The following is a 15,459-nucleotide window of genomic DNA, read 5'->3' as shown; positions in this document are numbered from 1 at the left end:
AGGGGGAAAAATCATTGGCAAACTTGAGGTATATTTTTTGTTTGGTTTGGTTTTTGGGCCACACCTGGCAGTGCTCAGGGGTTACTCCTGGCTCTACGCTCAGAAATTCCTCCTGGGAGGCTCGGGGGATCATATGGGATGCTGGGATTCGAACTACCGTCCTTCTGCATGCAAGGCAAACATCCTACCTCCATGCTATCTCTCCGGCCCAGGTATCTGTTTTATAATCTAACCTACTAAAGCCAACATGACTATGCACATGGAACCCAAAATACAATAATTAAATTTACAAATGTGTCAGTCAAGGATACAGGTTGTAGAGTTGGGAGGGAAGCTGGGGTTACTGGTGGAATATGTAGACATAGGTGGTGGGATTGGAGGATGCCTAAAATCCTATTGTCAAACACAGTGCCCAAATTTTTTTTTTTTTTTTTGGTTTTTGGGCCACACCCTGTGACGCTCAGGGGTTACTCCTGGCTGTGCGCTCAGAAGTTGCTCCTGGTTTCTTGGGAGACCATATGGGACGCCGGGGGATCGAACCGCGGTCCGTCCTAGGCTAGCGCAGGCAAGGCAGGCACCTTACCTCCAGCGCCACCGCCCGGCCCCGCCCAAATATTTTTTAAAAAAATATTAGTCTTACAGGTATTTCCCAAAAATCTGAGAAAATAAATCAAACTGACCTATATCTAAGAATAATGAATAAATGCAACATTAAAAATATTTCACCTTTATTTGTAAATAATTTAAAAAACAAACTGTAATAAACATGGCCAAACAACAAAGAAAATTATTGGCTTCTATCAGTTATGGCTACAAAAAAATAAATCATTTAAACAGAAATCTAAATTTGTCTCCTTCCTGAGAAATTAATACACTGTACATATATTTCCAAATTATTCTATTATTCTTTAGACAGACTCTTTAGTTAGACTTTTGAAGAGGCACTGCTTTATATCTTAAGCTAACATTAGTAATATTCTAATGTGAAGAACTGAACTTCATATATAATAAAAATTTGATAAATTCTATAATTCAAGTGACGAATAATGATTAAATTGTTGAAATATAAAATAGAAGTCTGTCAATCATAACACAATTTCATTCAACTGTTATAGAGACATTTTTACAAAGGCCAGAGTAAGAGTTTATTCTTATTCTTTACTCTAAATAAATACTTCTTCAACCATTCCTGTTTCTGTATACATTAGGAACTAATATCCTTAGTCCCAAAAGACACACATACAGCTATTTGACTTTTTGCTTTTTTCTTGCTTGAAACTGCTCTGTTTTGTTTTTTACAGATTTAATTAACATTGACAAGGCAGGATCAATAGATCTTTTCTGTGACTCTTTTTGAATTTCCTTCTCTTTTTTCTTTATTGCCTGCTGAAGTTCTTGGTCTTTTTGCTCTCTCTGCCGGGCTTTCTCCTTGAGGATTTGTTCCATAGCTTTTGTTTTCTTGAAATTAGGATCTGAAGGATCCAAATTAAACAAGTGGGAAGTATACAATGACTGGAAGCGGGTGTCCTTAACATCTACCTACAAATGAAAAGAAAAAGACAAACAATGAAATCAGCAAATCAAAAGCCCAGAAATCGGCCATAATTCAACCAGTAAATTGTGAGTTATATAAAGTACAATCTTGCATTTTGCATTGTTTTAGTTGAAAACTGTTTTCCCAAACATCTTCAATTATCACAGGTGTAGAGTACAAAGGAACAACTTATCAAAAGAGAACTTGTTGCTCTGTAATAAGTGAGGTAGGACAGATACAATGACTGCTAATCTGACTATAGCTGTTGTTCCCTGAGGCAGACTTCCACATGCTATTTACAATAAGGATGGTTAAGACAGTAGGAGTATCTCTGGTTAGAGTTATGTTTGTTTGTTTTTGGGTCACACCTGGCAGTGCTCAGGAGTTCCTCCTGGCTAGAGTAACTCAGAAATCACTCCTGGCAGGCTCAGGGGACCATATGGGATGCGGGGATTCGAACTACTGTCCTTCTGCATGCAAGGAAAAGCCCTACTTCCATGCTATCTCTCCAGCCCCTCTGGCTAGTTTTATGTATTATTTATTTATTTGGGGGGGTGTTGGGCCATACCCGGTAACACTGTGGGATTATTCCTGGCTATACGCTCAAAAATGGCTCCTGGCTTTGGGGGACCATATGGGACTCCAGAGATTGAACCCAGGTCTGTCTTGGATCAGCCGTGTGCAAGGCAAATGCCCTACCGTTGTGCTATTGCTCTGGCCGCAGTATTTTTAGTGTATTGTTACTGTGCATGTGTGACACAATTACAAGATCTTAACCAGAATTAGCAACTACTGAGGGTGACTCATAGATAAAAAGATTTAAGTATCACTACAAGAAAGATAGCATCTCTGAGATGAAGATTTGGTCAGAAACATGTCCTGCATTCATATTTTTTATAAAAAACATAGTGGGCCAGAGGTAATGGTACAGAGGCTGAGGCTTGCCTTGAACTTCCAACACCATATATAGTCTCCTGCACTGCTTGAGGTCACTCCTGAGCACAGTCAGAAAGAGCCCCTCAATACCATTAGGTGTGTTGCACTCTCCTATTCTCCCAAAATAGCGCTGTTGTTCTGCATTGAAGAGAACATGACTGTCATTCAGCATTCCCATGGGAAAATGAGTCCATCTGGACAGGAACTTAGGCATTCCTTTGATATATATATTATATATATATAATATATATATATAGAACTGATGTGATACCACATTAGACTCACGAGAAATGTCTTATGACTTTTCCTGCATGATCTAAATAATGTGAAGACAGTTCATACAATATAGAGATTTGAACATACACAAAAATTTTAAACATTGAGATATTTCATGCCAGTGAGAATAGCACTTAACACTGGAAACACAACAGTGATAACAGGCTGTGGTGAGAAATGAATTTTCATCCACTATTAATAGGAACATCATGTAGTTCAGTCTTTAGAGATAGGAATATAGAGATTTCAATAAGGAATAGAATTCCTATAAAACCCAGTAATTCTTTTTTTTAGTCATCTACTGCCAAAACACAAAAATACTAATTGTAATATACACACCTATTTCATTGTCATACTTAAGTTCAGTACCAACATATGGAAATAGCCCAAATGACCAACTGTAGATAAATGGGTCAAGAAGTTTTAGTCCATTGGGGCCTAATTGACAGTACAGCAGGCAGACGCTTGCCTTGCATGTGGTTCAAGTGGGTTCAAATCCTGACACCACTTAATGGTGCCCCATTACAGCCAGAAGTGATCCCTGAGTGCTGCATCAGGAATGAACCCTGACCATCACTGGGTATGGTACATATATACAACTGAATATTATGCATCTCTATTAAAGAAAATCATGTAATTTGAGCAACTTTGCTAGAACTACATATCACGCTAAATAAAGCCAGAAAGGGATAGATACAGAATGATCTCTTATATGTATAAGTTAAAGATACATTGCAAGTACTCCTATGTTCATTGAAGTGCTATTTACAAATAGCCAGAATCTGGAAACAACCCAAGTACCTGATAACAGATGAGTACTTAAAGAAACAGTGGTCTATCTACACAATGCAGCTGTTAGTAAAAAATGAAGTCATGAGATTTGCCTATCTGTTGATGGACATGAAGACTATTATACTGAGTGAAATGAGTCAGAGGGAGAGAGACAGGGACAGAATAGTCTCACTTATCTGTGGTTCACTAGAATTATTCTTGCATTGGGATTGTGTGGCCATTAGGAATATGTACTTAGCAAAAAGAGAGAAAAACAGGAAAAAGTGTGTAAAATATATAGTAACTAAAAAGCAATCTACCTCATTGACCACAAAACACAATATGACATAAACCTGTCATTTCTCAGCTGAATGGAATCATCTCTTTCCTGATGTGAACATTACAATGCATGCAATTCTAATAATAAAAGCTAAGTATTTTTGATGCCACATGGTACCAAAATGCAAGACAACCACTTCATTTAGTTCTCAAGGAAATCCATCAAGGGAATCAACTGGACTAAATCTATTATGTGATTTTTTTTGTTGTGTTGGACTAAAAATATGGTAGCTTTATTTTACCTTAAACTCTCTTCCTAAGATATTTCAAGGCTAACGTAAACTATGTTAAATTTCCTTTTGTTGTTGTTGTTGTGGGGCCACTAGTGAGTGGAGCTAAAACGTGGTGGTGGTCATGTTGGGTGTTGATACAAGAACTATGCCTGGTGGTGCTCAGGGTTCACATAATGCCAGTAATCAAATTGTGGACCCCAATATGCAATGCTGCATTCCACCACTTGAATGGTTTCTTGACCCCTAAACTCACTGTTCTTATTATACAATTTTAATCTCCAAAGATGCCTTTAGGTTCAACGTTAGCTTTAAGAATCTAAATCCGGGTCCGGGCGGTGGCGCTAAAGGTAAGGTGCCTGCCTTGCCTGCGCTAGCCTTGGACGGACCGCAGTTCGATCCCCTGGCATCCCATGTGGTCCCCCAAGCCAGGAGCAACTTCTGAGCACATAGCCAGGAGTAACCCCTGTGCATTACCGGGTGTGGCCCAAAAACCAAAAAAAAAGTTTAAAAAAAAAAAAAGTTAAAAAAAAAAAAAAGAATCTAAATCCATGGGGCTAGAGAGATAGCACAGCAGTAGGGCATTTGCCTTGCACGTGGCCTAGCAAAGAATGACCTGGATTTGAGTCCTGGCATCCCATATGGTCCCCAGAGCCTGCCAGGAGCGATTTCTGAGCCCAGAGCCAGGATAACACCTGAGCGCCGCTGGGTGTGGCCCAAAAAACCGAAAAAAAAAAAAGAAAAAAAAGAAAAAAGAATCTAAATCCAAGGAGACAGCACAGTGGGTAAGGTGCTTGCCTACACGCAGTTCACTGGGGTTTGATCCTGGTAACCCATATGGTCCCGAGTCCTGCCAGAACTGATTTCTGGATACAGCTAGGAGTGACCCCTGAGAACTGACAGGTTAGGTGTGGGTCCAAATCCAAAACACAAAGCAACAATAAAAAGTCTAATGACTTCGATCCCTGATTACCTCAAAGTCATCCTCTATGAGTTCCTTCTTCTTAATGAGCTGTTTTTTCTTCTTTTTGCTAAGGTTCTGGTGCTCAACGATTTTGTTATAATTGAAGTGTTTCTTATTCTCCTCCTCCTCATCCATCACCAGCAAAGCCATTTCAGCCTGTGAAGAGAAAAAGTTTCAACGGATAACAGAAGCCATTTTTTCCCCAAGCGGGAGCAAGGGACAGATAGTCTCTTTAAGGAAGAATTAAGACACTAATGCCACAGAATAACTTGATCATGGGCCCCTGAAAACCCATGAACCCAGAGGTCCTTGTGCAGGAATAAACTAAAACATCAGAAGCAACATCATTATGGGCAGAAGAGAGGTTATATTGGTCCAGTGAAAGAAAATTGTAATAATCTTTTATGTATTTGTTTGATACAAGTTAGCACAACTGATCTTTGTACAGTACAATTTAATCCATTATTGGCATTAGCAACAAAAAGATTTTTAAAATATTTTGGAAAAAATAGTTTGGAAAAGGTAGGTCATGCATTCAATTAATGGAATATATACCTTATCAACAGATTTGTATTATTTTTTGGCATAAATAAAATGCAACACATGCCCTTTGTGTGTCTTCTCTTAATTTAAGGGAGACTTAAAGATTTCTCTTATTTTATATATATAATTCTTTATTGCTTAGGACATTAAAGTAGAGCTCTCAAATTACAGTCATGTACTAGGTTTTACAGACTTATAAAGAATAGTTAACATGAGAAGATTAGTGCAAAACATTTATTTCTGAAAATTAAAGACCATTATTGCTATACAAAAAAATTGGGAAAAAAATGAGACCTCATTTTGCTTGGGGCAGTTAGTTCAGGCTGAGGAAGACTTTCTAAGTCTTGTAAACAGAAATCCTACATTTTCACTATGGCTTTTTAAAAAGCAGTGAAAAATACAACTCTGGTGCAGGACCCATAACCCCAGAGGTAGTCTGGGACCTTTCCTATGTTGATTCTTGGAGAATGCCCCTCAAGTGCTTGGGGGCCACACCACTGAGTTCTTTCTCTGGCCACAAGGGCAGTATTTTTGAGATATAAAGTATGAATTTTAACCATGAGAATTTTTTTCTTTCAATATTGGCTTTTATCTTTGCTGGGAGAATCTCAGTATTTGCTTCTGACTCTAAAGTAATGAGTATTTCGCAGCTAGTTCTTTTTCGATCATGAGCTATATAATGCAAAACCCTTAAGAATCAAATAAATACCTATGTACATAATTTTCGCAGTCAGTCTTTGGCTGAAGGGCATTAATATTTTCACATTTTTGCTATTATATGCCGCGCTTAGGTTCATGTCCTTTAATTCATATTGCACATTTGTTTTGTAGGGCTGGGGATCAAATCCTAGGTCTCATGGATGCAAATAAGGTGCTTGATGCTGAGTCACCTTACTGGCCCCTGTCTTCTTTCTAAAGTAACTTTTTCATGAAAGGAAGATTTTTTTTTTCCTTTAATAATATATTTATTTAAGCACCATGATTATAATGTTTGTAGTTGGGTTTCAGTTATAGAAAAGAACACCCCCCTTCACCAGTGTAACAAAAGGAAGATTTTTTTTTTTTTTTTTGGTGCTCTTAAACTATAAATAAACACAATCAGAGGAGAAAAACATTCTTCAGGTGAGGATTTAAGTGACCAACTGGCTTGTCTGTAAGTGAGGGGCAATCAGAGAAGCTTCTGGCTCTAAATGTGGGTCAGCAAATATACAATGTTATTCTTTTTTTTTTTTTTTTGGTTTTTGGGTCACACCCGGCAGTGCTCAGGGGTTATTCCTGGCTCCAGGCTCAGAAATTGCTCCTGGCAGGCACGGGGGACCATATGGGACGCCGGGATTCGAACCGATGACCTCCTGCATGAAAGGCAAACGCCTTACCTCCATGCTATCTCTCCAGCCTCACAATGTTATTCTTGTAACGTCTTTGCACTCAATGAAGCAAAAAGCTCCTTGTACTTCCAAGAAAAATATTTAATATTGTTAATTTAAAACTTTGTAATAATAGGGGCCGGGTAGGTGGCGCTGGAGGTAAGGTGTCTGCCTTGCAAGTGCTAGCCAAGGAAGGACCGCGGTTCGATCCCCCGGCGTCCCATATGGTCCCCCCAAGCCAGGGGCAATTTCTGAGCATATAGCCAGGAGTAACCCCTGAGCGTCAAACGGGTGTGGCCCAAAAAACCAAAAAAAAAAAAAAAAAAAAAAAACTTTGTAATAATAAAGAGAAATTCGCATACAAGCCACAAAAGTTAAGTCTGTATTACAGAAAATATTTTCACTGAATTAAAACATATGCGAATACTATTTTGTGCTATTAATAGTCATATTTTCAGTCTTAATTATAGGAAGTTTGAAATAATGACATATTTTCCTCTTAATCTCAAAGGATGTCTTGAGTTTGAGGTAAATTTTAGCTTTATATTAGTTGGAGATTTTGGTAAAAAGATGATAAAAGCTATACTGCTAAAATATTAATATGTTTCATAACTTATACATTACCATGTTTTCTTCTTACTTTTTTTTTTAAACATTGGGGCAATATGAGACAGATAGAGGTTGTATGTGGGCTCAACAGGGCTGAGGACAAGCTTAGAATATGGGAACCCTGGGTCATCACATGGTCCCTCAAGTACAGGTAGGAGTGACTGTCAAGCCATGTCCGGAGAAGACCCTGAGCTCTTCTCTTTGGGAGAACCCAAAGCCAATAAAGAAATCAGGGGTAATAAAATCCACAGGACAACTTCATTAACACTGTATCCACCAGTGATTGTCTGAAAAGCATGTAACAAGGATTATGCTTTACCTTTTGTCTTTCTTCTGCTTCTTCTAAAGAATAGGTGCTATCTTTTCCAGATTTTGAGGATTTTTTCTTTATACCTGGGTAGAAAAAAAATGGCAGAGGAAGGTCAAAACTTACACAGAAAAAAGAAAAAGGTCATTTCAATCAACATACAATAAATGTTTGATAAAATTCAATATTCACTCATGAAAAAATATATATTCAACAAAATTCTACTTAAGGAATTCTTAATAAAGATGAAAATATAAATTTGATGAGAAATAAAATATATAAAATAAAACTATAGAAAATAAAAACAGCCAAGATATATACTGTAATAAACAATGAAGGCAGAAATATGGCTTAATATGTAATAAAATATTTGCATAATACGTCATTAAAAGAAAAGAAAGAATTGGTCCTTCCTGGGAGCCGGGAGTCTAGCAGGAGGAGGTTTGGCAAGCCCACGCCATGCCGGAGGCCTGCTTGGCCAGGCTTAGGGGGGGTGCGGGACTTGGGTAACCCCAGCACCCCTCTGCCGCCTTGCTCCAGATCTCCAGGGCTTCCCCGGGCCAAACGCCTGGGCAAGCCGGTGAGTTGGGTCCCTTGGTGGAGCTTGAAGGTACCCTAGGCCTTCCCCCACTATCCATGCGGCTCCTTAGGGAGGGTCTGGGTGGGGCTCTGAACCTCTGGTCTCCCAGCTTCTTGAAGGATCTCTCCTTCCTGGGAGCCGGGAGTCTAGCAGGAGGAGGTTTGGCAAGCCCACGCCATGCCGGAGGCCTGCTTGGCCAGGCCTAGGGGGGGTGCGGGACTTGGGTAACCCCAGCACCCCTCTGCCGCCTTGCTCCAGATCTCCAGGGCTTCCCCAGATCTCCAGGGCTTCCCCGGGCCACACGCCTGGGCAAGCCAGTGAGTTGGGTCCCTTGGTGGAGCTTGAAGGTACCCTAGGCCTTCCCCCACTATCCATGCGGCTCCTTAGGGAGGGTCTGAGTGGGGCTCTGAGCTTCTGGTCTCCCAGTTTCTTGAAGGATCTCTCCTTCCTGGGAGCCGGGAGTCTAGCAGGAGGAGGTTTGGCTGGCACTGGTAATCTCTGTCTAGTCTACATTCTCAAAATCGCACGGGGGCCCCGCGCGCACAAGAAACATTAATAGTACTCTCACAAGAAACATTAATAGTACTCTCACAAGAAACATTAATAGTACTCACTATCATTATGTTTTTATGTATGCAGAATGTCCATTTTGTACTCTGCCCTTTTGCATACCCCTTCATAAGTTCATATTTCTCTTTAACTTCTTTATCTCCTATCATCATTACTCCTTTTTTACCCTTTCTAACTTAAGTACTGTTGAGTCCTAATTCACAGACCAAAGTGGTGCCCTAGAGTTAACACCCACCCAACTATTTTAAAAGGCATAAAAATGACGCATATCTTTTCAACATTTTATGGGTGTTTTCTTTGACGGCTATAACTTTTGCTAAATACTTTCTTATACAGTGATGATCCCCCCCCCCCCATGTTTTTTATCTTCTCTTTGTGAACTGCTCAATATGGAATTTGGTTTGAAAGAATCCCTCAGTTTAATACTTATGTTTGAACCAAGTCATGGGTCTTGTTGAAAATGTTCTTATGCCCCCATATATCTGATAGCACCACGTGGCTTTATTACTTGTTTGCGTAGGCACACTAACATGGGAAAATACCATACATACCAATAAGTTCTTATATAATAGAAATGGGAACACACAAATCTTGTAGTGCAATTAGACCTTACACCCTGAACATTGACATAAAGACCTGGCACAGGCCTCAGAAGAATGGGCATTCTCCATTTACCCCTTGATCTACAGAAGACATTTACAAAACATCCAAGGTTGTATATAACATCACCCGGAGGCATTCCTGTACCAGGGACGACCCTACAGCTGCTCTGACATCGATCTACTCAAAAGAGACATCCCTTAACACTGAGAAGACAACAAGAACAATGACCTGCTTACTGGACAGGGCTTGCTGTATTGCCCCTTAATTGTGAGGTTTGTCTATTACATCACCTGGAAGCAATCCTCTACCACGGAAGACCCTACCACTGCTCAGACATCGTCCTGCTCAAAAGAGACTTCCCTTAACACTGAGAAGACTTAACAACAACAACCTGCTTACAGGAAAGGGCTTCCTGCATTGCCCTTTCATGGTGAGGTGAAACGAGAAGGCACTCCACATCATGACTTCAATATAGGACATGCAGATTCCAGAATCTTTAATACAGAAACATGAGACCGACAACAGAGACTGTGTGAAAAGTGTGTTGGTGCTACGGACAATGTCTTGGAGCGAACGATAACTTTCCTGAGGCCTAGAGCTGGTCTTATGCCAGGAAACTTCAGGGGTAGGATCTCTTTGTATTTAGGCCAAGGTTATTCCTTTCCATGCCTCTCATATTTTGGTGGTCCTATGCAAACAACAATTGCCACTCTAACACCGTTTTTACTGTGCTCCTTTGACTCTAATCCTTAAAACGCACCCACTTAAAATTTGAGGTTAACTTAAGCTAATATGCATGTACATGGAAATGTAAAAAATACTATGCCTCTAATGTTTAAGGAGTTACGTAAGTTTGATGGCTTTAGATTGCCTTGTGTGCTGTTAAGAAATATTATAATGTGCTACAATCTGGGGACTTGAGGGACAAAGTAATTGCACATGGATTCTGTTTTATTTATCTTAACTTTCTTTGGTGAAAGTTCAAAGTTAAGATATCAGCAAGGGGACTTCTTCTGATAATTATGTTATGGGTGATTGTCCTTCCACTGTAACTTTACCTTATCCTCTTTCTTTGCATCTTTTGTTCTCATAATTCATAATAAAAAATTATAAAACTGAAAAAAAAAAGAAAGAATTGGTTAGTGGATAAGACTCAGAGGTGAATACCTTCCCTATGGGCACTGGGCTCATTTCCTGGCTCAGGAAGGAAAAAATAGTATGTATGTGTAATATCCAGAATTTGTAAACAACCCAAGTGTCCAAGAACAGATGAATAGCTAAAGACATCCTGGTACATCTACACAATGAAATATTATGTGACTATTAAGAAAAATAAAGTCAGAAAATTTGCTTATATACAGATGGATATGGGGAATATTATACTGAGTCAAATTAGTTAGGATATAGACATAAAATGATTGCATTCTCATTTCTGAAATATAAAAAAATAAGATAGTATGGTAATAATATGTTAAAGAAATAGACACGAGGGCCAGGAAGACCAGTTCATGGTAGGAAGCTTGCCACAAAGAGTGGAGCAACACAGTTAGGGTAGAGTAAGGACCACTATAACAATGATAGTTGGAAATAATCACTCTGACAAGAACTGGTTGCTGAAAGGAGATAAAGTGATAGGCATGATACCCCTTTAGCAATATTACACATCAGTATCTAAAATGAAAAGAGAGAGGAGAGAGAAGTGATAGGAGAGAGAAAAAGAGAAAGAGAGAAATCTGTCCCAAAGGAGGCAGAAAGGATAGGTGGGAAACTGAGGATATTGGTGGTGGGAAATGTGCACTGGCGAAGGGTGTTTACATTGTATGACTGAAACTCAATCATAAACAACTTTGGAAATGTGAAAAACAGTGTTATGAATAACTTTGCAACCATAATGTTCATATGAATTAATTTAAAAGATTAAAAAGTCTATAATGCTTCAGTCTAGCAGGGTGGGGAAAAAAAGCCTCACTTCACAAAGTCGAGGACAATGAATATGAGAAATAACAGGGTATACTCTCTTGTTTCAAACAGAAGATATATTTTCTTAGAAGAAAAAAAGAAATCATATTCTAAACACATCTGTTCATCCTGAGTAATCTAAATCTCTTAGAACTGTTCTCTAGAAATAGAATGCCCGTCTGCTTGAATACAGGCAAGGGGTGAGGGAGGATGGAGATGGAGGATACTTGTGGTGGGAATGTTGCACTGGTGAAGGGGGGAGTGTTCTTTTTTTAATAACTAAAACACAAGTACAAACATGTTTGTAATCATGGAATCTTTGTGCTTAAATAAAGATATTAATTAAAAAAAAAACATACACACAAAAAATCCAATCTCCTCTAAGACTCAGAACACTGCTGTTTAGGTGTATGCCTAGTTAAGTGCCAACATGGGTTTGAGTCCCAGGACCAAAAGACCTCCTGAGAACTGTCTGTTCTCATAGAACATAGAACTCCTATGCTAATAGGAGGCCGTGGGTATCTCCAGGGTGACTCATTCACAGCACACACAAGGCAGACAGAGCACTACATCCTTGGCCCTTGGCATTTATTCCCCCGACATCATAGCATTTTAAATAACTGGCCTGGTTAAGTATTGTAGGAAGTAGCCATGGAGAACCTTAAAATTACAAACAAACAAAATCTCTGTATGCAGGAGCTTGTTTCTCAGGGGCAAAGCACTTGATTGGCAAGTGAGATCATAGGTTTGATCCTGAGCACCACAAAAACAAAACTCTATAAAACAAACTGGAATAACAGTACAGTAAGTAAGGAACTTGCCTTACATGTAACTGACCTGGGCTTGATCCCCTGCATCCCATAAGGTCCCTGAGCACTTCTAGGAGTGACTCCTTACAACAGAGATAGAAATAACATCTGAGCACATTGCCAGGTGTGGCCCCCCCCCCCCAATAAAGAAAAACTCAAAATAAAACATATCCAGATATATACAGTAAAAAGTGTAGAAAGGGTCACCCTCTTTGCTACCAAGAAAAATACTGTTTGCAGCCCTTCCCAAAGCACAAAATATATTTAATGTTCATATCTCTGTTTTCACCCATAGAATGTTATAAAGAATGAAACTTTAAAAGTCTATGTACACAAGTATGCATAGACGCACAAAGATCCACTTCACTAGGGCATGGTCCTCACACATTATGCTGACCTCTGCTACTCTACTTTCCCCTTTGAAGTGCATGGACAAGTGACACACTCAGAAAATTATTCTGTGGTGAGTGAAAAAAAAAAAACCCTGAAGACTGTATATGATTAGTATATAAAGGAGATAAAGATCTTCAGATGCAGCTGTAAGAAATGATTTCAAAGAGCCCACAACAAACTGCTCTGGAATTCATAACAACCTGATTAAAGGTCATAAAAATAAACTTGAAGGGAAGGGGAAAAAATGTCCAAGAATGAGAAGGCTAAAAATGATGTCCCATTTAGCATGATGAGTACTAGGACAATAAAAATGTCACTTCTGAAATGCTATCTTTATTTTTCAGTGAATTTTTTCACAAGTCAAAACCACACCTCCTGGGACTGTTGCAAAAGGACATATGGATTAATTCTAATAAGTTGAATACTAACAGATTCAACATCATCTGTTAGAATACTACAGTTTCAAACAGGAATCTAAATGATCCTTAGTGAAGGCCATAAGCACAAAATAAATCTCTGGAAAGAACATGTGACAAAAAATTGGTCTATGAAAGAAGTATCTAGAAAGCAAGTACAAGCTTTCATTACTTATAGTGATAAAAACTTATGAACTTGACTGGCTATTTCCTGATGAAGCAGTTTTTTGTAGCACTGATTTTATTTTATTCAAATACATTAATATACTAACCATAGAACATATACACATTTCTGTATACTTATAAAGAAAAACTATTTTATTTGTTGGTTTTTTTTTTGTTTTGTTTTTGGGCTATACCAGGCAGTGCTCAGGGTTTACTCTTGGCCTGAGTTCAGGAATGACTACTGGCAGTTTTGGATATATGGAAAGTGAACCCAGATCAACCTCATGCAACACAAATATACTACCCATTGTACTATCAACGTGGCCCTGAAAAACTAAAATCAAAATAACCCCCAAAACACCTAAGAGCTGATTGGCAAAGTTGTTGAAAGCAGTGCTTCAGACACACAATATCTCAACTCTAATGGCACTGTCAGTGGTGGGAAGACAGTCCCAAGTACAGCACAGAGGAGAGGGGTAGACCTCCTAGAAAGATGTACTTCCTTTTTTTTTTTTTTTTTTTGGTGGTTTTTGGGTCACACCCGGCAGTGCTCAGGGGTTTTTCCTGGCTCCGTGCTCAGAAATTGCTCCTGGCATGCACGGGGGACCATATGGAACACCAGGATTCGAACCGATGACCTGCATGAAAGGTAAACGCCTTACCTCCATGCTATCTCTCCGGCCCCGAGAGATGTACTTACTTTGCAGTAAGCTCCTATACTTAAGATGACTCTTTTTTTTTTTTTTGCTTTTTTCGGGCCACACCCATTTGATGCTCAGGGGTTACTCCTGGTTAAGCGCTCAGAAATTGCCCCTGTCTGGGGGGACCATATGGGACTCGGGGTGGGGGTGGGGGAAATCGAGCTGCGGTCCTTCCTTCCTTGGCTAGCGCTTGCAAGGCAGACACCTTATCTCTAGCGCCACCTTGCCGGCCCCTTAAGATGACTCTTGGGGCAGGAGATAGCATGGAGGTAAGGCATATGCCTTGCATGCAGAAGGACGGTGGTTTGAATTTCGGCATCCCATATGGTCCCCTGAGCCTGCTGGGGGGCAATTTCTGAGCGTAGAGCCAGGAGTAGCCCCTGAGCGCTGCCGGGTATGACCCAAAAACCAAAAAAGAGAAGACTCTGAATCCTATCTTTGGACCTGAATATTGTTTCTACTTGGAAATCCAACAACTCCTCATGTCCAGACCTTGTATATAAGAATCCTAGCTCTGTCTTTGGATTTTTTTATAATGTGCTTGTAGTTATTCTTGCCAAATTTCCTTCTTGAAAAAGGAGCCCATAAGGCTTCACCTACCACTTCTGTGCAATTCAACTAGGCTTTCTGAGCTTTAGTTTACTTACCTATAAGCTGATCTATAGTTTGGATTAGGGACAAAATATATAGAAAAGCACTTGCTGGGGCCCGGAGAGATAGCACAGAGAGATAGCACAGCAGCGTTTGCCTTGCAAACGGCCGATCCAGGACCAAAGGTGGTTGGTTCGAATCCCGGTGTCCCATGTGGTCCCCCGTGCCTGCCAGGAGCTATTTCTGAGCAGACAGCCAGGAGTAACCCCTGAGCAATGCCGGGTGTGACCCAAAAAACCAAAAAACCAAAAAAAAAAAAAAAAAAAAAAAAAAGAAAAGCACTTGCTAATTGTAAAACAAACTGGATAAGTAAATAAAATGTGTACTATATTATCACAATTTTATATTTATTAAATATCTAAGATGGTCAAAACAAAGAACACATTGTAAGTCCTCAATGACATGTTTTCTTCGAAAACAAAAACCTTAGGAGAGGACACATAACTCAGTGGTAGAACCCTTGTTCTCCCCTGAACACGGGTCACACTTGCTTGTCTATTTACCTTTGCTTGCATGGTTTTCCAAGCTGAAGGGGTCATGGTGACCTCTTAAATTCTTTTCTCTTTCCCCTCATATCTTTCTGAATAAAAACTATCTTGCTTCAGGGGCATTTGACTTGTACATAGTTGACCTGGCTTTGATCCCCAGCATCTCATGATTCCTAAGCACCTCCAGGAATAATTCATGAGCACAGAGCCAGGAGTAATCCCTGAGCTTAACCAAGTGTGGCCTTTAA

General features: G+C 39.6%; 1 protein-coding gene across 1 annotated transcript in view; it reads right to left on the bottom strand.

Moving 5' to 3' along the window:
* Positions 1-1,091: 1,091 nt before the first annotated feature.
* Positions 1,092-15,459, bottom strand: part of ESF1 (ESF1 nucleolar pre-rRNA processing protein homolog) — a 67,195-nt gene continuing 52,827 nt past the window's right edge. Inside the window, exons 11-13 of the mRNA XM_049774377.1 lie at positions 7,889-7,962; positions 5,060-5,206; positions 1,092-1,539 (exon numbers count right to left, since the gene is read on the bottom strand). Coding sequence (XP_049630334.1) covers positions 1,246-1,539; positions 5,060-5,206; positions 7,889-7,962 — 515 coding nt within the window. The 3' untranslated portion in view covers positions 1,092-1,245. The remainder of the gene's footprint in view (positions 1,540-5,059; positions 5,207-7,888; positions 7,963-15,459) is intronic.

This window comes from Suncus etruscus, chromosome 6, assembly GCF_024139225.1.
Source record: "Suncus etruscus isolate mSunEtr1 chromosome 6, mSunEtr1.pri.cur, whole genome shotgun sequence".
NCBI lineage: Eukaryota > Metazoa > Chordata > Mammalia > Eulipotyphla > Soricidae > Suncus > Suncus etruscus.
Note: the sequence above shows the minus strand (reverse complement) of the source record. Positions and strands in the feature narration are given on the sequence as shown.